Raw genomic sequence first — 25,780 nt, forward strand, 5'->3', positions numbered from 1 at the left:
CGCGATCCCGGACGCCCAGACCCCGGCGCCACCGCCTTCGGAGCAGACGCGGGGAAACCCCGCCCCCCGCGCTCTCCTAAGCTGTGATTGTGAAGGGCATCTTCTGCAGCCAATCAACACCCGCTCACTGGGCGGGGCCCACCGGGTTGGTGGAGAGTGTCGGGCGGGGGCGGGGCCCTTGAGCGACAGGAATTCTGGCCAATCGTCGGAGGCCGTACTTCGGCCACTCCCCTCCTCCGTGAGGACATTCCTCCCCAGGAGCCGAGCCCGGCAGCTGGGAATGTCCCAGGGCGAGTTCGCAGAGACGCCCGCTCTTCTCCGTCCCGCTCTTCTGCTGCTTTTAGGGCCTTAAGTTCGCTGCGTTAAGAAATGGCCGAGGAGTCCAGCAAACCCGTTAAGTACTACACCCTGGAAGAGATCCAGAAGCACAACCACAGCAAGAGCACCTGGCTGATCCTGCACTACAAAGTGTACGATTTGACCAAATTTTTGGAGGAGGTGAGTTGATGCAGGCAGGATGCCCACCGGGGCTTGAGGGGCTCCCTGCCGAGACTTCCCTTGTGTGGCGGGATTGATCTGCGCACGACTCCGCGTGCACACCTGAGTGTGCTCACCCGCGCGGGAGCACCGGGCTCTGCACACCTGGGAGCACTCCCCTCATCCGCACGCCTGTGTCTCTGCCTCCCTCTGTGTGTGCGCTGCCTGAGTGCACACCTGGGAGCGGACCCCGAGTTTGTACCCCTGAGTCTGTGCGCCCGCGTTGTCACCGGAGGCTGCACCTCCGTGTGCGAACACCTGGGGGCGACCGGAGGTGCATAGGTGCTGCGGCCAGGTGAGCCAGTCTCGCAGCCCGCGGCGCGCCCTCTTGGGGCGGGAGCCGCTTCCCGGGAACCTGCGCGGGCAGGTGGGAGAGCCCCGCTTCGCACTTAGTGGGGAGCAAAGTCGCACGTGGAGTTGAGGGCGCAACTACGGGAGGACTTTTGAAGGTCCTTTTTATCTTGAGTTTGCATAGGCCAGGTCTTCATCTAGGACCAGGGTCGTGCGACTTCTTATTCCTGGAGTGGATTCCTAATTGGAGCCGGTGCCACTCCACCATCCACGCCCAGTCACCCGCTGTTCACCTAGAAGGCGCCCAGTGATATTTAAGGATGAGGCGCAGTATTGGACTCCTGCGAGGGGCTGGGGTAGGGGTCGGGGGTGGGGGTGGGGGGCGAGTGGCAGTGAACAGACAAGTGAAAAGAGCCAGTGCGACTTCACCCTTAGGCAGCTTTGGGAATTGTAAAGTAGCTGGGTAACTTGCAGGAAAACAATCCTTTGCCTTGATTCTTTGCATTGATTATACTTTTTTGCAATAAATTCTAAGGGGTTTTTGTTTGCTACCTCTGACTGTTTGGTCACTGTGTGGGTGTGTTGGGGGGAGGTTCAGTCATAAAAATTTTTTTTAAACAATTTTTTACTGGAGTATAATTGCTCAATGTTGTGTTAGTCTCTGCTGTACAACCAAGTGAATCAGCTATATGTATACATACATCCCCTCCCTCTTTTCTTAAATTTATTTTTACTTGAAGGATAATTGCTTTACAGAATTTTGTTTGTTTTCCGTCAACATGTAACACTCTCCTTCATTCCCCCAGACAATAAACGGGAATGTTTAGTGATGGGAATTCTTTACTTAGTTTGTGAGAAAAATGAAGATAGAGGCTTGATCTGAGCTGGATCACAATTTGTATCAAAATACATTTGTTTGGCAGAGAATGCTTAATTTTTTTAAAGGTTGAAGTTGTCTATTAGTAACATATTTTACTGTTAAATTGTTACCAGGTGATGTACCAGAAGATAAAATAGTGTCTTGATGTGGTTAAGAGTGGTTTATAGCAGAGGGTCAGATCTGTCCTATCCCTTCTGCTGAGAAACAGAGCTTATTTGCTATTAGAATTTCTTAACAGTCTTGTATCGTAACATCAGGCCTAATGGATGCCAGATGTCTACTTACAACTGTTCCTTCCCCATTCCCAGGGGATGTATAATCGTGGGATTTTAAAATCCAGTGTGTATGCACTTTATTGGTGTCTAGAAAAAAAATAGTATTTATCAAGTGAAAAAGTGAAAGTGAAGTCGCTCAGTTGTGTCCGACTCTTTGTGACCCCATGGATTGTAGCCCACCAGGCTCCCCTATCTATGGAATTTTCCAGGCAAGAGTACTGGAGTGGGATGCCATTTCCTTTTCCAGGGAATCTTCCCAACACAGGGACTGAACCTGGGTCTCCTGAACTGCAGGCAGACTCTTTACCGTCTGAGCCACCAGGATATTTTATTTAATGAAGTGTTTGCCATTTTTTCTTTTTTGTAGAGTCTGTCGTGTTCATTACTGTCTCACTTACCAGACGTCAGTATCATCCCCACCCCCTCACCCCCTTCCCCAAGACAACCAAAAATGTCTCCAACTCTTGTCAAATGTCCCCTTGGGGATAACAAAGTCACTCCTAGTCGAGAATCACTGCCCTAAGGTATATCTTGCCTGACTTTTTTTATGGATACATTTCTCAGAAGATAAGAGATTATTAAACTGTACTATAAACCATTTACTTTTATATCATTCTTATGAGGCAGAAAAGGAATTGCACAAAGTTTCTAAACAAAACCAGAAGAGCTACAGACCAGCTTCTCAGTGGGTGAATTAGCTGACAGCAAATTCTGTTTCTTAGTCAGTTTTCAAGACTCTCTTTAAAAGGAGCTTGGGGAGAACATCTCTCAAGAAAAAAATGTGATGAATTGCATTTATCACTAATATTTGATAACTAATACTTGTAGCTAGGTAACTCAAAACTACTGTTTGTAGTGAGATAAATAAAAACAAATTTATAGCAGTTCCTGTATACCAACCTTTCTTAATTGCTACTTGGTAAATGCTCCTTCAGAGCGTATTACCTACCTGTAACACAATTTAGTCAGTTCAGTACACAGAAGAACTGTACAAAAAAGATCTTCATGACCAAGATAATCACGATGGTGTGATCACTCACCTAGAGCCAGACATCCTGGAATGTGAAGTCAAGTGGACCTTAGGAAGCATCACTACGAACAAAGCTAGTGGAGGTGATGGAATTCCAGTTGAGCTATTTCAAATCCTGAAAGATGATGCTGTGAAAGTGCTGCTCTCAATATGCCAGCAAACTTGGAAAACTCAGCAGTGGCCACAGGACTGGAAAAGGTCAGTTTTCATTACAATTCCAAAGAAAGGCAATGCCAAAGAATGCTCAAACTACTGCACAATTGTACTCATCTCACACGCTAGTAAAGTAATGCTCAAAATTCTCCAAGCCAGGCTTTAGCAATACATGAACCATGAACTCCCTGATGTTCAAGCTGGTTTTAGAAAAGGCAGAGGAACCAGAGATCAAATTGCCAACATCTGCTGGATCATGGAAAAAGCAAGAGAGTTCCAGAAAAACATCTATTTCTGCTTTCTTGACTATGCCAAAGCCTTTGACTGTGTGGATCACAATCAACTGTGGAAAATTCTGAAAGAGATAGGAATACCAGACCACCTAACCTGCCTCTTGAGAAATCTGTATGCAGGTCAGGAAGCAACAGTTAGAACTGGACATGGAACAACAGACTGGTTCCAAATAGGAAAAGGAATACGTCAAGGCTGTATATTGTCACCCTGCTTATTTAATTTCTATGCAGAGTACATCATGAGAAACGCTGGACTGGAAGAAGCACAAGCTGGAATCCAGATTGCCGGGAGAAATATCAATAACCTCAGATATGCAGATGATACCACCCTTATGGCAGAAAGTGAAGAGGAGCTAAAAGCCTCTTGATGAAAGTGAAAGTGGAGAGTGAAAAAGTTGGCCTAAAGCTCAACATTCAGAAAACTAAGATCATGGCATCTGGTCCCATCACTTCTTGGGAAATAGATGGGGAAACAGTGGAAACAGTGTCAGACTTTATCTTTTTGGGCTCCAAAATCACTGCAGATGGTGACTGCAGCCATGAAATTAAAAGACACTCCTTGGAAGAAAAGTTTTGACCAACCTAGATAGCATGTTAAAAAGCAGAGACATTACTTTGTCAACAAAGGTCCATCTAGTCAAGGCTATGGTTTTTCCTGTGGTCATGTATGGATGTGAGAGTTGGACTGTGAAGAAAGCTGAGCACCAAAGAATTGATGCTTTTGAACTGTGGTTTTGGAGAAGACTCTTGAGAGTCCCTTGGACTGCAAGGAGATCCAACCAGTCCGTTCTGAAGGAGATCAGCCCTGAGATTCCTTTGGAAGGAATGATGCTAAAGCTGAAACTCCAGTATTTTGGCCACCTCATGCGAAGAGTTGACTCATTGGAAAAGACTCTGATGCTGGGAGGGATTGGGGGCAGGAGGAGAAGGGGACGACAGAGGATGAGATGGCTGGATGGCACCACTGACTTGATGGACGAGAGTCTGAGTGAACTCCGGGAGTTGGTGATGGACAGGGAGGCCTGGCGTGCTGAGATTCATGGGGTCGCAAAGAGTCGGACACGACTGAGCGACTGAACTGAACTGAACTGAGTGAGGTGAATGAACCTAGAGCCTATTATACAGAGCAAAGTAAGTCAGAGAGAAAAACAGACATTGATATATTAATGCATATATACTTGATGAACGTGAGTTTGAGTGAACTCCGAGAGATGGTGATGGACAGGGAGGCCTGGTGTGCTGCAGTCGATTCATGGGGTCGCAAAGAGTCGGACGCGACTGAGCCACTGAACTGAACTGATACATGTATATATGGAATCTTGAAAAATGGTATTGATGAACCTGTTTGCAGGGGAGAATCGGAGACACAGACAACGGACTTGTGGACACTTGGGAATGGGAAAGAGTGGGACAGGCTGAGAGAGCCGCTTTGAAACATGCACATCACCATATATAAAACAGATGGCCAGTGGGCATTTGCTCTTTAACACAGGGAGCTCAAACCTGTGCTCTGTGATAACCTAGAGGATGAGGTGGGAGGTGGTAGGGAGGTTCGAGAGTGGGGGGACATATGTATACCTATGACTGATTCACGTCTCTGTATGGCAGAAACCAACACAACATCAAAAAGCAGTTTCCTCCATTAAAAAAAAAAAAAAAGCCTACCTTGACTTGAGTTTGGAACACCACGACCCTCTGGTACTAACATCATTCCTTTTGATCAGTGGTCCAGAATCTGCTGAGTTCTTATTGTGGAGACTGTGGAACTTGAAAGAGATACCATTTCTATTCTCAAAAGCTTCCGTTTGAGGAAGCAGCAATAACACAGTAAACAATGCAGTGGGCAGGGATTTAAGCACAGAAAGCTGTGCTCTATCGGCCAGAGTCTAGTTCAGTGATGGGGAGTGACCCAGGGTGGCTGTGTGAGGTGTCAGGCTTGGGCTCTGGTGAGTAGGGCCTAATGTCAGCGGTAACAGATGGGCTCCCAGAGCTGGTCTGGGTTAAGGTAAGAACCAGGCCAATGGCTGTGCAGCGGGACCTCTCAGAAGGGTGAAGGCGTGCGGTGAGGAGAGAGGCTCGCCAGCCCGTTGAGCTGATCATCGGCAGTGCCGACCTTCCCAGAACTTTGGAGGGGCCAGCTGTTCTATCTGCTGTTATCACTGTTTTCCCTTCTGTGTCCATCTCTGATTAATGCCGTGTCATAGTCTCTGGCTTCCTGCCCCCTAGCCCAGCCATCCTAAGATTCCCGTGACTTCCTGCATCTTAAACACACATCTCATTCAGAAACCTGCAGGGTGCCCTGCTGGTGTTTCACTTCTTCCTCCTCCTCCTGTTCCATCACTTTATTATTCCAGTGCTGTTTAATTCCATCCCTTCTGAAACAAAGAGCCCGGAAGATCTGTTTCTCCCTGCTTGCTCTGCTCCCTTTCTTTGTCATTTAAAACTCCAGAAATTCATTAAAGTTTTGCATGTTAACTAGAGAATATTCTCTGTGTGTGTGTGTTCAGTTGCTAAGTCTCTCAGTCCAACTGTTTTGTAACCCCATGGACCTTAGCCCGCCAGGCTCTTCTCTCCATGGAATTGTCCAGGCAGGAATACTGGAGTGGGTTGCCATTTCCTCCTCCAGGGGATCTTCCCAATCCAGGGATTAAAACTGCAACTCTTGCGTCTCCTGCGCTGGCAGGTGGATTCTTTACCACTTAGCTACATCAAAGAATATTTTGCTTTCCCTAATTTACCCAAATATGAAGGAAGTTTGTTTTTTGCCTTCCTACCTCTAAAGGGGACTTTCAGGCTTTATGGGCTAGATCTCCTTATATATCATAGCTTTATGTGCACGTGTGCATTCAAGTTGAGAAAGTACGTACTGCGATGCATGGAAGGGAGTCCTAGTCTGTGCCTGCGCTCTCTGTCCCTCATGTGCCTTATTTAACATAAAACAGCAGGATCGCGATGGTACCAACTTCTAAGGGTTAAGATGAGAATTAAAAAACATAATGCTGGTTAAACAAACAGCACGACGCAAGCATGTGGTCTGCACAGGAAATGCAAACCCCTGTACCCGCACAAGTCATGTGTGGGCATGGCTTCTGTAGCATCGTATGTAGCTGAGTGAGAATGTGAGATTGTAGGTGAAGGTGTAAATTTGGCACGTGATGTTGAATTGAAACAAGAGAGTGTTATGAAAGTTATACCCTCTGGTCAAGAATACCAGTGAAGCTTCTAAGTTGTGCATTGAGCTCCATCTCCTGGAATAATAGTCTTATAAAGCTGTTTTGTTTTCCAGAGAAGAGGAGACGCCTGAGAGGGCGAACTGGCTCGCGTTTGCTGGCAATCTGAATAGCAGCAGGCGTTTAGTTACTATCTGATACTGGCTACCACATTATGAGCCTCGTTGCCCATGTATTTTGAAGAAGGTGGTTTGTGTTTTTTCAATTCTGATTTCTAGTTTTTGAATTTATATTTGTGAAGTTGAGTCTTGTCATTTCTGATTGTGTTGTTGGCGAGGTTAATGATTATAGAACTTTGGGGCCAGGGAGAGAAATGATTTACTTTTCCCTTTCTGCAACTGAGGCAATAGCATTTATCCAGGTTTTACCAGTACTGTAGAATAGGAGAAGAAAATATGACTTAATAGATGGCAGTAATATTGCTTTCAGTTCAAGTCATTACATGTTTCATTTATAAAACAGACATCTTGAAAAATATTAAGAAGCATAATACTTAGTGTCAAGTTGCCCCCCTTCCTTTACATGATCAAAATGGAAATGTTTCTACAGAATGTTTCCTGGTGAGCTTGGGGCTCTGGTGCTCTGTTTCTGCACCTTAGATGTTCTTTCACAGCTTTCTGCCTCACGGAGCTATCGGCCCCTGACTCACTTCTGCTTTTGGAGTCTTAGGCAGTGTTCTTTATAGCAGGTTTTGTTTTAGGGACTTACTTTTGTGGTTTTCCTCGAATACGGCTACCCACTTTGCAGAGACAAATGGTTCCAAGCCTGGGGGTGTCCAGGAACAGAGTGTGGATGTGGGTGCTTACAATTCAGTGTCTTTAATTTTGAAAAACACAAAAGACCCTACATCTTTACCCTTGGTAGGACTGTCATATTTAATACTAAAATCCTTTGCCTTTTTTCAAGGAAGTTTGATAATACTCTGAATCTTAGACTATTAAAAAGCTGCAGTTGCAAATATGTCTTTGAGTATGAAACAGAAAGGTTATTATTATCCAACATATGTAGTTTAGTAAATAGAACTCAGAAAATGTGAAATCCGTAGGAGGGAAATATAAAGGGAGCCCTGGTGGTAAGGGTAGTGTAGGCTTCTTGGTAAACGGGCATCAGAGCCTCAGCTCACATGGTGGTGTGAGCCTGAGGGCAGGGCCTCCTGTATAGTTTCTGCTTGTGTCTGTGGAACTTTCTGGTTCCTCTGAGAAGAGGACCCAAGAGTGCTTGTGAGGCTACTTTGTTTTGAAACAGTTAAAAAAAAAAAAAAAGGAAACACTTAACATTGTTGACTTCTGGTTTTTGTTTATCTTTAAGATGGATGGAAGTTCTGACTAAGAGAGAACAGATTATGCCAGCCAGTTTAGATAAGTCAAAGAATAAATAATGCTCATTTCTACTTAGTACAGATGTCTATTAAAAGTCCTTGAAAGCCACAGAAGACAGCCAGTAAGTGCCAGTTATTATCATGGAGTCAAAACAGCCCATCGCATTAGACATTCATGGGAAGGTATTTCGAGGGGTTGCGGGTGAGGAAAGCCAGATCTAGTCCTGGTATTATTTTTGAGGTGACCTCAGGCAAGGCAGGTGAATACTTTAAATCATTTTCTGCATTCCTCCGTGGGGAATATCCTGCACCTGCCTGTACTTCAGATTTGTGAACACTGGAAGAAGAATGTGCGTGAAAACACTTGGAAAAGTATGTTAATATTTCACTTAAAGTTTTCTTATGAAATAAGTGTCATAATTACTTTTTGTTCTGCAGTAGGACCAATATTTACTTAGTAGGAACACATCTCAGAATTTACAATGATGTGCTCGCTTCAGCAGCACATATACAGAAATTACAGTGTTCGCTAATAAGTAGAAATGGTTCAAAATGCAAATATTCACTAGGAGTATGTCTTTCAGCGACTCAGTCATGTCCGACTCTTAGGGACGCCATGGACTGCAGCACACCAACCTTCCCTGTTATTCACCATCTCCCAGAGTTTTCCCAAACTCATGTCCGTTGAATCAGTGATGCCATCTAACCATCTCATCCTCTGTCGCCCCCTTTTCCTTGTGCCTTTAGTCTTCCCCAGCACCAGGGTCTTTTCCAGTGAGTCAGCTCTTCACATCAGGTGGCCAAAGTATTGGAGCAAAGTATAGGCCTGAGGTAACAGCAGACTAGCTCAGGATTTAAGAAGCAGCGGCTCAAAGCCACAGTTTTGAAGTCGGTTTTCTTGGAAACATTTGCTTCCCTGTGTTTATTTGCGGGCTGCTTGCGTCTTGCATGGAGTCGTGAGCAGGGATCAGGAGGGTGAGTTGGAGAGGTGGGGCTCAGTCCATGCTGGGCAGGGAGCAGGTAGCCTGTGCTGACGCTGGGAGGATCTGGAAGCTGTGTGGTTCAGGGAGTGGGTGGCCTAACCACCTAAGGCGTCAGGCGTCCCTGTGCCTGGCGTGCAGGCCGGCAGCCGGTGGCCCTTCTGTGGTGAAGGCCCTGGCTTGTCAGTGTCAACCTGCTTCTGCGAGGGCCTGCTCTTGCTAACCATGGGCAGGCTGTTCACTGAGCTTCATGCAACTCTATCACATGGCCAGGACACCAAACAGATCCAGCCTGCTTTCAGAAAGTGTTAAGTCATGCTAGTCCTCAGTGGGTTGATAGTGGCAGAGGGGACACTTCCAAACGTTGGCTGACCCTCAGTGTGTGCTTGATAGAACTCTCAATGCTCCTTGTGTGTACACCTCTCCTTCACACTGATACTTTTACTCCTTGAAACCTTCCTTTCAGGTTGGTGGTGGTGGTCGTGGCATTCACATTTTTAAAGCAGGTTGGTGGTGGCGGTGGTAGTGGTATTCACCTTTTTAAAGGATAGAAAAATGTGGCTTGGAATGTTCAGTAACCTGCTCAAGACATTCCACCAGTGACAATCCAGCCAGGGTTTAAATCTGGGACTAGGACTCCAGTGATTTTGCTAATTCTGTGATTAGGGTGTGAGGACTAAGGTAACTAGTACAGCTTTAAAGGAAAACAGCCATCCAGTTGGTACACAGTCGCTGTTATTTGCTTGAGATTTCCTCCACAGCAACTGCTATCCCGGTGTTCTCCGTAGGAAGCATGGAGAAAGTGAAGGAAAGTTGTGAAAGAATAAAAAGAAAAGCTTTGTAAGTCAAAAGGCAAAAATGTGCTTTTCTCTCCATCCCTGCTGTCATTTTACCATGTCGCCTTCTAGAAGGTGGCGAAACCAGCCATTCCAGGTTTCCTCAGAGGAGTTTTTTAGTAGATTCTGGGAGAGTCTTCAAGGATGACTCCTCGTATTAGGATTTGCTCCTAACAGATGACTTCAGGATGATCTTAAGAAGCCGTATTATCTCAGTTAGGAAGGAGATTGTTGGGCACGGGTGCAGAGGCTTATTGTTGTTCTCTGGAGGCCCTCTTAAGTAACTGGCCTGGAAGGGCTTGTCCTGCATGGAAATCGGATGCGGCTTCTGCTCTGATAAAGCCCTTCTGTGGGTTCAGTGAACACCCTGCCCGCCCCTCCCACCCCCTTGCTGATCCTCTGCGCTCTGGGTGGTGCCGTGTTTCCTTGACCGCCAGCAGCCCCCCAACACACACGTGGCTCCTGGGGGCCTTGGGCAGGCTTCTCCCTCCTTCCTTCACCATTTCCTGTCTTCATCCTCCTTTCTTAGGACTCTATTCTTAGACTGTCTTCCCTTTCGGAGCACGTGTCCTGCGACCCTGGTGGCTCAGTCGGTAAAGAATCTGCCTGCAGTGCGGGAGACCCAGGTTCAATCCCTGGGTCAGGAAGATCCCCTGGAGGAGGGACTGGCCGCCCACGCCAGTATTCTTGCCTGCAGAATTCCATGGACCGAGGAGCCTGGCGAGCTGCAGTCCATACGGTCGCAAAGAGTCAGACACGACTGAGTGACTAACGCTTTCACACTTTCACTTCCATCACATCAGTTGTTGCTTTACGAGTTTTCAGTTCAGGTAATTCTTAGGTTGTTATTATATGAAAGGATGTAATTTCTGGAAGGACATAAAGAGCTTCATTTTCTGGAAGCAGACTGCCCTTTCTCTCCCCGGTGCATGTAGAATAAGGTGCCACCCCTCTCCTGGTGCAGGGATCTCAGCTGTTGCATTACCACTGCGTCGCCCTCCGCGCCTTTCTGTGTCCCTAACAAGTGGGGCTTGTTTCTGCCCAGAGACTTTGCATGGCTTCCCTCTGCCTGGTGCGCCCTCCTTCATCACGCACTGCAGGTCGCCGCCCAGTGTCTCTTCCAGGCATGGGGATTTCCTGCCTCAGCCTGCAGCGTCAGAGAGTCCCGGGCTCTGTGTTTTCCACTTTGCCTCAGCTGACTCAGCCAGGGTCATGACTTCAGCTGTGCTGACAGCTCCTGGATTTCTACCTCCAAGTTACAGAGACCTCCCTCCCTCCTATACTCTGGATTCTTGCCTCCGAAACCCACTTCACGTCTGCACTCAGATCTCTGCCACGCTTCTCAGACCCAGCGTGTTAAAGACTGAGCTGACCTTCCGTCTCACGGTGTGCTCTGCTGCCACCTTCCCCGTCTCAGTGATGATAGGCCCATCTGTTTGCGTCCTGTGTGATCCTTTTGTCTCTCTCACACCCACACCGTTTCCCCGGAACATTCTGTGAGCTCTGCTTGTATAATGAAGTCAAATCTCACTGGTCTGTCTTCTCCCCTGTGCTGTCTTCCTGCTCTGAGCGCCATCACCTCCTGCTTGGCGGCCTTCACCTCTGACTTTTACTGTCTTATAGTCGAGTGCTATTTAAAGACATCAGATCATGTCCCTTTCCTGTTTAAACATCTTCAGGGGCTAATTACACCACTCAGTTTACAACTTTGGATATAGCTGCAATAATCAAAAAAGTGTGGTGCTGGCCAGAGAGACATGTACACAGATGAGTGGAACAGAGTAGAGAAAACAGAAATAGATGCGCACAGATGCTTCTGACTTTTGACAGAAATGCAAAAGCAATCTGATGCAGGAAGGACAGCCTTTTTAACAAATGGTGCTGGAACAATTGGACATCAGTAGTCAAGAATATAAATCTTGACCCAAACATCACACTTTGTACAAGGTAGATCATAGATCTAAATATAAAATTTTTAAAACGTTCAACAGACTTAACGATTAGGCAAAGAGTTCTTAGACATAACAAGGAAAGCATGATCCATAAAAGAAAAAGTGGATAAATTGGACTTCATAAAAATGAAAAACTTCTGTTCTTTAAAAGACACTGTTAAGAGAATGAAACGTTAGAGGCATTGACCAGGAGAAATCTTTTTCTAATCTCATATCTGACAGAAGATATATTTAGAATATATAAAGAATTTTCTAACTTCAACAGTAAGGAAACAAATAATCCAAATAGAAGAATGGCGAAAAAGACTTGAACAGACATTTCCTCCAAGAAGACATATGAATGGCAAATGTGAACGTGAAAACATGTCCAACATCACTGGCTGCTGTTGCTGCTGCTGCTGCTGCTGCTGCTAAGTTGCTTCAGTCGTGTCCAACTCTGTGCGACCCCATAGATGGCTGCCCACCAGGCTCTGCCATCCCTGGGATTCTCCAGGCAAGAACACTGGAGTGGGTTGCCATTTCCTTCTCCAATGCATGAAAGTGAAAAGTGAAAGTGAAGTCATTCAGTCGTGTCCGACTCTTACGACCCCATGGACCGCAGCCTACCAGGCTCCGCCGTCCGTGGGATTTTCCAGGCAAGAGTACTGGAGTGGGGTGCCATCACCTTCTCCGTCAGTGGCTGTTAGGGAAATGCAAATTAAAACCACAGCTACTACAGCATACCTGTTGGATTGGCTACAGTAAACAAAAAAACTCCAGGTAACCCAGATGCTGGTGAGGGCGTGGAACTCCTAAACTCGTCTTGCATTGCTGGTGAGAATACAGAGTGGTACAGACACATTGGAATCAGTGTACACATTTTAAAATCTATGCCAAATGTAGACTTACTATGTGACCCAGCAGTAGCCCTCCTTGACATTAGTCCTAGAGAAAGGAAAACTTACATCCACATAGAAGCCTATATGCAGATCCCAGCAACTAGAACAATGCTGGCACAGAAAGAGGACTCGACACTGATTAATTGAACGAATAATTAAAAGTCGATCAGTATAAATAGATGCAGAATGGCTGTTGGGCTGGCAGCTTTACTTGTAAAGCCCCAAACTGGAAACAGCTCACAGGTTCCTCATTGGATTCCTGGTTAGACTGGTAGATTGTGGAGGGAATACCCCAAACTGGAAACAGCTCACATGTTCCTCAGTGGGTTCCTGGTTAGACCGGTAGATTGTGGAGGGAATACCCCAAACTGGAAACAGCTCACGTTACTTGGTGGGTTCCTGGTTAGACTGGTTGACACGTGGAGGGAATACCACTCAGCAATAAAAAGGGAACAAAGCACCCAGTGGCTCAGTGCTGTAGAATCTACCTGCTGCTGCAGGAGACGCAAGAGATGCAGGTTCGATCCCTGGGTTGGGAGGGTCCCCTGGAGAAGGAAATGGCAACGCACTCCAGGATTCTTGCCTGGGAAATCCCATGCACAGAGGAGCCTGGTGGGGTACAGTCCATGGAGTCACGACGAGTCAGACACGACTGAGTGAATAAACCACCACCACCAAGGCGTCTCCAAGGCCCTGCGTCACTTGGCTCCCAGTTGCACCTGGTTCTGCCTCTGGCGTCTCACCTTCTCTGGCTGCCGGCCCATCCTGCATCACACATGCTGATGCCTTTGCTCTTCTGTGAACTTGTCGGCACCCCTCCCCCATACGGAAGGTTATCCCCCAGATCCCAGCAGGCTTCCTCCTTCACCTACTCCGCGAGGCCTCTCCTGATCCCCGTTTCCCACCAGCCATCTCCCCAGCCCCTTGCGTTCCTGACCCCACCACCCTGCTCTGGTTTCTCTGTTTCCCTATCACCTTCTAACATGTCTAATTTACCTATCGTGTGTGGCTTATCTGTCTCCCTCCACTGGAATGTATACTCGTGAGGGCGGGAGTTTCTTTCTGCTTTATTCCCTGGTTATATCCTAGCAACTGGAACAATGCTGGCACAATAAATATTTATTGACTGAATAAGTACAAGTTTATAAGTGTAAAATATTAGAAAATCAGTGCAGAATGGCTGTTGTTCTAGCTTGCATAATTGCCTGACAGCTTGTTTTATTTCTCTCTTACCTCGAGTTGCCTGCAGTAGCCATTTAAAAAAAATTTTTATGAAAAAAAAATTTTTTTACGCTAGGTGTAAAAGCTAAGTCCGGCCTGAGGGTCTGGAGTTGAGGAGGACTGGTTCCGCCCTCAGGCCCCCTCTCGGTCCACCTTGGGTCTCAGCTGTCGCCTGTGCCGTCCTCTCATCTTCTGGCCGTGGATGGATTCCATGGATTCCATGGATTCCAGGTGGATCCCAGAGGAGACAAAGGAACAGCCCCTTCTAGATCGTGACCCATCTGCCGCTGGGCTCTCAGCCTCAGTGGCTTTGCTTGTTCTTACGAGGAACGCTGGGTTGAGTCAGCTCACCCAGCACGTGGTGTGTGTTTCAGTTCCTCTCCAGGTCTCAGTGTCCCCTGCTCTTGTCCCTCAGAGGCAGACGTGTCCCTGCCCCATCCTCTACTCCAAGATCATGACCTCTCCATCAGGGACTTTACGTTCCCTTCAGGGGCCAAAGGAGTTGCTGTGTCTCCAGTGAACTCACTTAAATTACCGACTGAGACATGTTTAGTGATGGTAGAATTAAAAATATCAGTCCAGGCACACTGACTATATGCCAAGTCACCTCTGATTCATGGTAAACCTGGGGCCACACATTTGCTGTCTCAATGCTAAAAGTAACCATGAATGATTTTGCTTTCTTTTCATTTTTTCAAAGAGAGAAACTAATAGCAGTATATTCCCAGCTCACAGCTGGTTGCTTATCTCTCCTCATCCTGATGACCTTTAAGAATTGTTTCATGCAGAAAATGTTCTTTGTCCTTAAGATACATAGTTTCTGTGAACTCTTGTCATTGGTTCTGTGGCTCAGTTGGATTAAGTCAGTTAATTATTCTGTGGAAATCTCTTGAAGGGCAGGATGGAAAGAAGGGGCCTCTTGGGGTTTGGGGTTTGTTGCTGGACTTGAGTTTGCAGGGTCTGGGTGCTGTGTGAGGTCTGTGCAAGGCTCTTTCTGGTAGCATTGAATGGCGTGGTGAGGAAACGGAACTAAGCTGATGTTACTGGGACGCCAGGCGTTCTGCTGGTTACGTCGTTTAATCTCCGAAGTTTAAGTGGGAGAGGCATTTCATAACGGAGAAAAGGCAGCTCAGGAAGAGCTGGTACTTGCCTGGGTCGCTCTGCCAAGACATGGCGGGGCTGGGCCTTGAATCCGGCTTCCTCTGCTTCCAGCTCAGGCGTCCTTCCGTAGCCCGTACTGCCTGCCTGGGCTTAGGGGCTGAGACAGCTGAAGACCAAACCACAGCCACAGTGCCGGGGCTTGTGGACAAACGGGACCGCGGGAGGGTCTGACTTAACGTTTTGACGAGGGACTTGGGAAAGTGTTACTTATAAAGTGATTGGCAGGTGACGTGCTTGAGTTCCTTTCTAATTGCCTGCACCCCCCCATCCAATAACAAAAACAAATGAGAAGGTTGTCACGCAGGGTGTCTTTATTCAGAATCCAGTTACTTACAGTACCTGCAGTTCCTCCAAGTGCCGCTGTGTCTCTCTCTGGGCCTTTGTGTTCTCCGTTTTCTTTGCATGGACCATCCCCCACCCATTTCCCCTTGCAAAAAACCACCAGAGAACCGTCCACTCCAGAGTGCAGGCGGCCCCCGGGGGCCCGCTTCTCGCCTCAGGTCTAGGAGCGCTCAGCTCTCCCTCCTTGTGTCCTGGCTTGGCACCTGGCGCTTATGCTGTTTAGCTCTCGCTTGTCTGCAGGTCACTGCAGTGTGACTCCCTGAGGGCAGGGGCCATGACTTACCCACCTTGGAAACGACAGAGCCTGGCATGGCGCTTGGCAGATGTTTGAGTGAGCAGGCACGTCTCATAAGCCAGCCGGGTGAATGCAAAGATGGATTTGTATTACATTTCATCTCTCATCTTCAGAGTGAAATGAGGAGAATTACTCCTTGGAAGAAAAGCTATGACCAACCTAGACAGTGTATTAAAAAGCAGAGACATTACTTTGCTAACAAAGGTCTGTCTAGTCAAGGCTATGGTTTTTCCAGTAGTCATGTATGGATGTGAGAGTTGGACCATAACGAAAGCTGAGTGCCAAAGAATTGAAGCTTTTGAACTGTGGTGTTGGAGAAGACTCTTGAGAGTACCTTGGACTGCAAGGAAGTCCAACCAGTCCATCCTAAAGGAGATCAGTCCTGAATATTCACTGGAAGGACTGATGCTGAAGTTGAAACTCCAATACTTTGGCCACCTGATGTGAAGAGCTAACTCATTTGAAAAGCCCCTGATGCTGGGAAAGATTGAAGACAGGAGGAGAAGGGGACGACAGAGGATGACATGGTTGAATGGTATCACCGACTCGATGGACATGGGTTTGGGTAAACTCTGGGAGTTGGTGATGGACAGAGAGGCCTGGCGTGCTACAGTTCATGGGGTCACAGAGACTCAGACATGACTGAGCGACTGAACTGAACTGACTGAATTCAAATGATGTCTGAGCCTCTGGCCTGGGGCTTTGCAGTGAGAAGCTGCACAGAGGACCGGGGCAGTGCGGACCTGAGGGCCGGCTCCCTCCCTAGTCCCCAGGGAGCAGAGCCGCACAGAGGTCTGAGGGTCCCACCAGCTTGAGGGCCATCGCCCTCTACCTTCTCAGAAAAACAACGTCTAGAATTGATAGGGAACATTCAGCTATCTTGTTATTTATTTTCTAAATCTTATATAAATTGATTGCACTCCAAATGATTGTTTTCATTTTTGGCTTAACTGTTGAAGATAATCTCTTTAAATAATTTTTTTTTTTTTTTTTGCCTAGTCATTGTTTATAGATGGTCTGTTTGTGCCACCTTTTCTGGCAGTGTTAAGTGTTTGGATTGAAAGGTCCTGTTTAAACTCCAGAACTGGTGGATCCACATAACATTTACATGGAAAGGGTTTTGCTGCTGTTGTGTGTGTTTGTGCTCGGTTAAGCAAGTCCTGAAATGGAAAGACTTTGACCCAACTAGTATTGCAGTGTGAGTCTACATACCCCGTGGGGCTTTTTTTTTTTTTACTGAGAAAACCTCGCAGCCAGATGGAGCCCTGAGATAGAGGCAGGTCTGTCTTTGTAGACTTCCTTAGTTGGTGAGGCTGAGGATGGTGGGTTCCCTGATGGCTCAGTGGGTAAAGAACCCAGCTGCCAATGCAGGAGACACAGGAGATGTGGGTTTGATGCCTGGGTAAGGAAGAAAGAAAATAGTTACCCACTCTAGTATTCTTGCCTGGGAAATCCCATGGGGAGAGGAGCCTGATGGGCTACAGTGGGCTGTACTGCCTGTGGGCAAAGCACACACGACTGATCACATACTCGGGATAAGGCATGGAGTTCCGCAGCTAAACCAGGCCACGTGTCTTCTTGGTGAGATTCTTGGAACTTTGGTTGTGAATGAAGCTGGTCGTGTAATTTCTGTCAGTGTGGAGTTAACCCTGATAACCTTGCTATCTCTCCTAAGAGAAGCAGTCCCATGAACACTTCAGCTCCGCCTGCACTGAGTACTTTTTTCAGATCAAACAAATTCTTACCAGTGGAAGTATTTGGAAAGAGGTAGGGTGCATGGGATCATGGCTAGTCTGGCTTTGTAAGTGAAGGGTAACATGCTGGTCATCTGGTTTAAGTGTTTGGGTAACTCAGTGCTGTTTACCTGAAAACACTGGTGTGGCACTGTTAATTAAAGGTGAAGTGAGACTCTAAAGTAGCACAACATTGTAAATCAACCATATTTAAATTTTTTAAAAAGTGAGAATCTGAGCTTGTTTCTGTTGGCATTGTGCAAAGGACTATAAATAAGGCTTAATTCATCATGGATATTTGGAGCCCAGTGAAGAAAAGTTTACCAAGTTTATAGTATTTTCTTCCTTTTTGAGTTCATTCTTTAGAAATCAAGGGATACCCCTTTTAGATCATTGAGTACTATACAGACTCTGCCAGGGTCATTAATTCGGGTGACCAGGTCATGGGGAAGGGTGACCTCTCCTTTCCGTTGGCCATCTGTCATATTAACATATTGAGGGTTCCTTTGTCACCTGTCCTCCAACTGGAATGAACTGTCGGTTCCTTGATATTCATTTAACACTTTGTTTTCTGCCTTATTTGCATTCCTCTCATTTTTGTACATTTGGCAAACCCTTGACTTTGATACATCCTCAAATTCAAAAGTACAGTTACAACTATATTATTAGGTAAAGTGTAACTGAAAAGCCTAAGAGACCACTTCCGACCTTTAGTGATTACAAATGGGAGGCTAAAGCCATAAAACATTTGTTAAATTAATGCAAACCAAAGTTCTGTATGAGATGGCAGTTTGTATTACACTGTCATCATAGAGATAAGAACTTCCTACTCTGACCCTGTAATGCCCAAGGTTGGTACAATGGTCAAACAGGTCATTCTTGATCCTGAAACCTGCCACAGAGAACAAGAGTGGTTTGGTCCGTGGTTGTCTTCAGCTGTTGCGGTGGCCTCTCCTTGAACAAGTCCGTTGGCAGAAGCTTTTTCTTCCAAGACAGTTTGGTTTGTGTTGAGCTCCTCCTCTATCCAGCGACCCTTAACTATGGGCCTCCCCACCTTGAAACCAGGCACTGCCATGGCTGTGGGCGCCCCTTATGCCATCGCTTCTTGTATCATCACCATGCAGAGAGGCACCCTTCTTCACAGACGGAGCTCATCTTCACTCTCTGTCACACACACACACACCACACACACACACGATGAGTAAGTGCTCATGTCTTTCACTGCAAATGAAATCCTTTTCAGTTTCCACCTAGGCTGTCCCTGTCTCTTGAAAAATATTTGCATTGTCCGCAGCTACACTTTCTGGTATGATAGCTAATAGACAAAAAGTGTCTACTTAAGTTTGCGCTTAGTCACTCAGTCATGTCTGACTCTTTGTGACCCCATGGACTGTAGCCCACCAGGCACCTCTGTCCATGGGGTTCTCCAGGCAAGAGGACTGGAGTGGGTTGCCATGCCCCCCCCCCTCCAGGGGCTCTTCCTAACCCAGGGATCAAACCCTGGTCTCCCACATTGCAGGCAGATTGTTTACCGTCTGAGCCACCAGAGAAGCCCTGGTTGGTTTAGTCGCTAAGTCGCATCTGACCCTTGTGACCCCATGGACTGTAGCCCGCCAGGCTCCTCTGTCCATGGGATTCTCCAGGCAAGAACACTGGAGTAGGTACCAGTTCCCCTCTCCAGAGGATCTTCCCGGCCCAGGGGTCGAACCCGGGTCCCCTGCACTGCAGGCAGATTCTTTACCACTGAGCCACCAGGGAAGCCCTGCTGTACTGTACTTCCTGATTTTTTCTTCCCCAAATGTGACTTTAAAAAGCCATCTGTCACTCACACGAAAACGGAGCTTTTACCACAGTTGTAACAAAAGACGCGGCATCAGAAGTCAGTTGAGAATTAGCATGCTGCTCTGTGACGTGAATGAAGGGAGCTGGGGGAGCGCTGGCGGTAGCGAGGTGCCCGTTCACTCCCACCTCTCGGGGAAAGGGGTTAACCTCCTGCTTCAGCAGTGATGCTTGCTGCTGCGTGCTTAGGCCCTGTCGGGTCGCTCGGGTCACTCAGGAATAGTCAAAACTCTGAGGCTTTATCAGTGAAGGCCAAGGTCTTTCCTGTTTTTTTTTCCTTCAGCCTCAAATTCATTGTATGCTTTTTCAGAATCCAATCATGTCGATTTTTCGTGTACTTTTGGGTGTCCCACACAATGCTTTGCACATGGTAGTCATAAATATTTTGATTAAATGGATGAACCTATTGGAAGGGCAAGAATAGAGACACAAATAAAGAGAGCAGACCTGTGGACACAGCGGGGGAAGGAGAGGGTGGACACGCTGAGAGGGTCACCTGGGTGTGTGTGAACTAGACAGCTGGTGGGAAGTTGCTGTGCAACACAGGGCTCAGCCTGCTGCCCTGGGGTGATCTGGAGGGGTGGGATGAGATGGGGCAAGGGTGGGATGGGATGGGGCCTGGAGCGGAGGTTCGAGAGGGAGGGGACAATGTTGTTGTATGGCAGAGACCAGCACAGCATTGTAAAGCAATTATCCTCCAAATAAACATTTTAAAAATGAATTAAACAGTAACTGAATATGAAATTACGTGTTTTCTGAATGGTATGAACTATCGTATAGTTCAGGAAAAGGAAAGGGGTGTGAACGAGAAGAGCTGCAGTGGGGAAGCTGTCACTTAACCAAGTTGTATGTACTGGTTCCAAGACCAGTGTGTACTCAGCTGTGCATATTGCCTTCCTTTAAAATTACAGGCATTTCTGTGTATCTGTCAGGTGTCAGGCACTGAACGAGGTACGGGCAACAGTGATGAGTGAGGCAGACAAAAGCCTCCATCCTCCTGGATCCTGCAAGTGATTGATAAAATAGAACATGAGGATTACGAAGTGCTGTGCAGAAAAGTGCAGGCGGGGGCTCGGGACCACGGTGTGGGGGGGACAGGGAGGGGCTGGGGCCATGATGTGGGGGGACAGGGAGGGGCTGGGGCCACGTGTGGGGGGACAGGGAGAGGCTGGGGCCACGTGTGGGGGGACAGGGAGGGGCTGGGGCCATGGTGTGGGGGGACAGGGAGGGGCTGGGGCCACGTGTGGGGGGACAGGGAGGGGCTGGGGCCATGGTGTGGGGGGACAGGGAGAGGCTGGGACCACGGTGTGGGGGGGACAGGGAGGGCTGGGGCCATGGTGTGGGGGGGACAGGGAGGCTGGGGCCACGTGTGGGGGGACAGGGAGAGGCTGGGGCCATGATGTGGGGGGACAGGGAGGGGCTGGGGCCACGTGTGGGGGGACAGGGAGGGGCTGGGGCCTCGTGTGGGGGAAGAGGGAGCGGCTGGGGCCATGGTGTCGGGGGGACAGGGAGAGGCTGGGGCCACGTGTGGGGGGACAGGGAGGGGCTGGGGCCACGTGTGGGGGGACAGGGAGAGGCTGGGGCCATGGTGTGGGGGGACAGGGAGAGGCTGGGGCCATGGTGTGGGGGGACAGGGAGAGGCTGGGACCACAGTGTGGGGGGGACAGGGAGGGGCTGGGGCCATGGTGTGGGGGGACAGGGAGGGGCTGGGGCCACGTGGGGGGGACAGGGAGGGGCTGGGGCCATGGTGTGGGGGGGACAGGGAGAGGCTGGGGCCATGGTGTGGGGGGACAGGGAGAGGCTGGGACCACAGTGTGGGGGGGACAGGGAGGGGCTGGGGCCACGTGTGGGGGGACAGGGAGCGGCTGGGGCCATGGTGTGGGGGGGACAGGGAGGGGCTGGGGCCATGGTGTGGGGGGACAGGGAGGGGCTGGGGCCACGTGGGGGGGACAGGGAGGGGCTGGGGCCATGGTGTGGGGGGGACAGGGAGGGCTGGGGCCATGGTGTGGGGGGACAGGGAGGGGCTGGGGCCACGTGGGGGGGACAGGGAGGGGCTGGGGCCATGGTGTGGGGGGACAGGGAGAGGCTGGGGCCACGTGTGGGGGGACAGGGAGGGGCTGGGGCCACGTGTGGGGGGTTTAGGGCAGACTCTCTGGACGGGCAGCTTGGTGAAGGTCTGTGGAAGGCTGACGTGAGCAGAGATAAAGGAATCTCTTCAAAGTCTGGAAGACGAGCATTCCGCGGGAGGTGGCTTTGAGTTTCTGAGACGGGGAACCGTCTTAGCAAGTCTGAGAGCCAGTCCTCAGGCCGTGCAGCTAGGACTCAGGCACGGCCCTTGGAGGGTGTGGGAAGACGTGGCTCTGTGCGGTGGTGGGGGTGTCATCCTCAGGCCGTCACTACGGTGTCTGTGTGGCTTTTCTCCTTTCCCTGTTACCTCCCGTGCTTCCACTCTGACCAGCTCCCCTGCACTTGGCTAACATCCGAGCATCCTCATGGCATGAGGGCGTCAGGAGAGTGGACTGTGGGAAGAATCGAGGCGCAGCAGCAGCGCAGGCAGGGGACGGTTGTGGTCGTCTGTGCAGGAGGTGCTGGTGCTTTGATCGGCAGTGGTAGCGGTGGAAGTAGGGAGCGGAGGTTAGATTCTCAGTATGCTTTGAAGGTGGCCAACCGAATTTGCTGACAACGGGAATGAGAAGGAAAGAGGAATGAAGTTTGATTTCTAGTTTTTGGCTGCAGCAATCAAATACAAGGGCTTCCCAAGTGGCTCAAAGATAAAGAACCCGCCTGCCGATGCAAGAGACCTGGGTTTGATCCCTGAGTCAGGAAGATCCCCTGGAGGAGGAAATGGCAACCCACGCCACTTCTTGCCTGGGAAATCGCATGGACAAAGGAGCCTAGTGGGCTACAATCCATGGGGTCGCAAAGAGTCAGACACGGCTGAGAAACTGAGCTCACACACACAACTGGATGCATGGTGGCAGTGTTCACGGAGAATAAAGATGGAGAAGGAGTGTGTCTGGGGGCAAAGGACAACATTAAGCTTGGGTTATGTTATGTTCAGGGTGGTCCCTGATGTTGCGTGCATGGGCAAGTAGGCTGTTGCAGGTGGGAGGAGTCTGGGATCAGGAGCAGCCTGATGAACTGCATGTACTGGAGAACAGGTGATGTTCTGGCTGGGAGACCAGGTATGATCACCAGGGGAGCGCGTCCAGATACGAAGGGAAAGCGCCAAGGACTGAGTGCTGGGGCTGAGATTCCAAGAAGGTCAGGAGTGGCCAGCAGAGTTCAAGGGGAACTGGGAGAGCCTGTTGTACTGGATGCCACGTTAAGAAAACATTTCAAGGAGCAGAGATCCCCTGCTGGCGTCCCCAGAAGTACTGATGCTGTGAGTGATAGGAAGCTGATGGTGATTTCAGTTCCGGTAGCCACCATCCTGTTTATCCCACAAGAATTCACCACGTTTTTGTGAAAGTGTCCTTAGGAATGGGTAAAGGTTGTGATAATTGATGTCTTCTGAATTATGGACTATGCCGGTCTTTCATCTTTTAAAGGCTATTTTGTATTTATTTCCCTGCAAATAACTCTTAAAGACAAAAAGGGCGCAAAAAAAACGAAGGCTGTTCTGGTTATTTTATTGATATTCCCTGGTTTGTATCTGGAGATTCTCTTGTGTTATCGGTGCACGGTGGTACCTGGTGACCTGATAATAAGTAGCGATTTTATAGAAGGAGATACAGAGTTACTGGCTCCCCAGATGTGTGGACACAGTGAGTGCGGGGCCAGGGGAGGTGCTTCAGGAAACAGTCCACCCCCTAAACCTGGTCTCCTTCACTCACCATGATGTCTGGCACACCGTGGTGTCTGGCACATGGGGACACTCGGGATGTGTGTGTGGAGTCAGTTAACCTTGCTTGCGTGTGCTCAGTCATGTCCAACTCTTTGTGACCCCACGGACTATAGCCTGTCAGTCTCCTCTTGGGATTTCCAAGGCAAGAAAACTGAAGTGGGCTGTCATTTCCTTCTCCAGGGGATCGTCCCAACCTAGGGATTAAACCCATGTCTCTTACATTGGCAGACAGATTCTTTACCACTGTACCACCTGAATGAACTTTTGTTTATTCAGTCATTAAGTTGTGTCCAGCTCTTTGCAGCCCCATGGACTGCAGCATGCCAGGCTTCCCTGTCCTTCACTATCTCCCAGGACTTGCTCAAACTCATGTCCATCAAGTCGGTGATGCCATCCAACTATCTCATCCTCTCTCGTCCCCTTGTCCTCCTGCCTCAATCTTTCCCAGCATCAGGGTCTTTCCCAAAGAGTCAGCTCTTTGCATCATATGGCCAAAGGATTGGAGCTTCAGCTTCAACATCAGTCCTTCCAGTGAATATTCAGGGTTTATTTCCTTTAGGATGGACTGGTTTGATTTTCTTGCTGTCCAAGGGACTCTCAAGAGTCTTCTCCAGCACCACAGTTTGAAAGCATCGATTCTTCCCATATCCTTAATAGGACCCAAAAGTTAATTAACTCGTGAGTGAAGCCAGCCACACAGAAGAAACAGCAGTCTGTGAATTTGCATAATTTCTGGGTGTAGTCATTTTGTGTCTCCCACATCGTTGCTTCTATACCTCTCAGGCTGTTCAGTCCAGTTCAGTTCAGTCGCTCAGTCGTGTCTGACTTTTTGTGACCCCGTGAATCGCAGCACGCCAGGCCTCCCTGTCCATCACCAACTCCCGGAGTTCACTCAGACTCACGTCCATCGAGTCCGTGATGCCATCCAGCCATCTCATCCTCTGTTGTCCCCTTCTCCTCCTGCCCCCAATCCCTCCCAGCATCAGAGTCTTTTCCAATGAGTCAACTCTCATGAGGTGTTGACTCGCATGAGGTGGCCAAAGTACTGGAGTTTCAGCTTTGGCATCATTCCCTCCAAAGAAATCCCAAGGCTGATCTCCTTCAGAATGGACTGGTTGGATCTCCTTGCAGTCCAAAGGGACTCTCAAGAGTCTTCTTCAACACCACAGTTCAAAACCATCCATTCTTCGGTGCTCAGCTTTCTTCACAGTCCAACTCTCACATCCATACATGACCACTGGAAAAACCATAGCCTTGACTAGATGGACCTTTGTTGGCAAAGTAATGTCTCTGCTTTTGAATATGCTATCTAGGTTGGTCATAACTTTCCTTCCAAGGAGTAAGTGTCTTTTAATTTCATGGCTGCAATCACTATCTGCAGTGATTTTGGAGCCCCCCAAAAATAAAGTCTGACACTGTTTCTACTGTTTCCCCATCTATTTCCCATGAAGTGATGGGACCGGATGCCATGATCTTCGTTTTCTGAATGTTGAGCTTTAGGCTTTAGACTTTTCACTCTCCACTTTCACTTTCATCAAGAGGCTTTTTAGTTCCTCTTCACTTTCTGCCATAAGGGTGGTGTCATCTGCATATCTGAGGTTATTGATATTTCTCCCGGCAATCTGGATTCCAGCCTGTGTTTCTTCCAGCCCAGCGTTTCTCATGATGTACTCTGCATAGAAGTTAAATAAGCAGGGTGACAATATACACCCTTGATGTACGCCTTTTCCTATTTGGAACCAGTCTGTTGTTCCATGTCCAGTTCTAACTGTTGCTTCCTGACCTGCATATAGGTTTCTCAAGAGGCAGGTCAGGTGGTCTGTATTCCCATCTCTTTCAGAATTTTCCACAGTTGATTGTGATCCACACAGTCAGAGGCTTTGGCATAGTCAAGAAAGCAGAAATAGATGTTTTTCTGGAACTTTCTTGCTTTTTCGATGATCCAGCGGATGTTGGCAATTTGATCTCTGGTTCCTCTGCCTTTTCTAAAACCAGCTTGAACATCTGGAAGTTCACGGTTCACGAGTTCACGGTTCACGTATTTTGAAGCCTGGCTTGGAGAATTTTGAGCATTACTTCACTAGCATGTGAGATGAGGGCAATCGCTGTGCCCAAGACTGAAAAGACTGTTTGCGGATGAACAAACAGTGTTTGTTACTGCCACAACCTTGGATTTGCATGAGGAAGCTTCGGGTTGGCTTTCAGACTGAACTAGCTTGCACCTCCAGGGCAGCTTCCCACATCTGAGTAGATTCCTGTGTCCCAGTGGAAGACTAAAATAAGTGTGGAAATGCACACAAGATGTAATGTTGTCGTTTAAGAAGTCATATTAAGGAAAGATAGTCAATGACATTGCAAAGTATTGAACAAAAACGCTGGATAATATTTATTGGTTATATTAACACATACATTAACACTTATTTTTCAAAAATTATATGAGATAAGTACACTATTTTCCCAAGTTCACATAGTAACGCTAGGCAGTACTGTCTCTGTATATGTTATAGTCTCCTTTTTTAATCTAACAAAACTGTATGCCTTAGGTATGATCATGACCTTCTTTTAAAAATTATTCATACATATGTGTATATATCTGGAGGAGGGCATGGCCACCCACTCCAGTATCTTGCCTGGAGAATCCCATGGACAGAGGAACCTGGCGGGCTACAGTCCATGGCATTGCACAGAG

The 25,780-nt window shown here is 48.2% G+C and overlaps 1 protein-coding gene across 2 annotated transcripts in view; it reads left to right on the forward strand.

The window, feature by feature from the left end:
- The first annotated feature begins 272 nt into the window (after nucleotides 1–272).
- Nucleotides 273–25,780, forward strand: part of CYB5A (cytochrome b5 type A (microsomal)) — a 36,252-nt gene continuing 10,744 nt past the window's right edge. The window contains exon 1 of one of the 2 annotated variants that reach the window (XM_060405184.1): nucleotides 273–498. In XM_060405184.1, coding sequence (XP_060261167.1) covers nucleotides 370–498 — 129 coding nt within the window. In that variant the 5' untranslated portion in view covers nucleotides 273–369. The remainder of the gene's footprint in view (nucleotides 499–25,780) is intronic. The other variant, NM_001166191.1, reaches the window with a different exon arrangement.

The sequence above is a fragment of the Ovis aries genome, chromosome 23, assembly GCF_016772045.2.
Source record: "Ovis aries strain OAR_USU_Benz2616 breed Rambouillet chromosome 23, ARS-UI_Ramb_v3.0, whole genome shotgun sequence".
NCBI classification, from domain to species: Eukaryota; Metazoa; Chordata; class Mammalia; order Artiodactyla; family Bovidae; genus Ovis; species Ovis aries.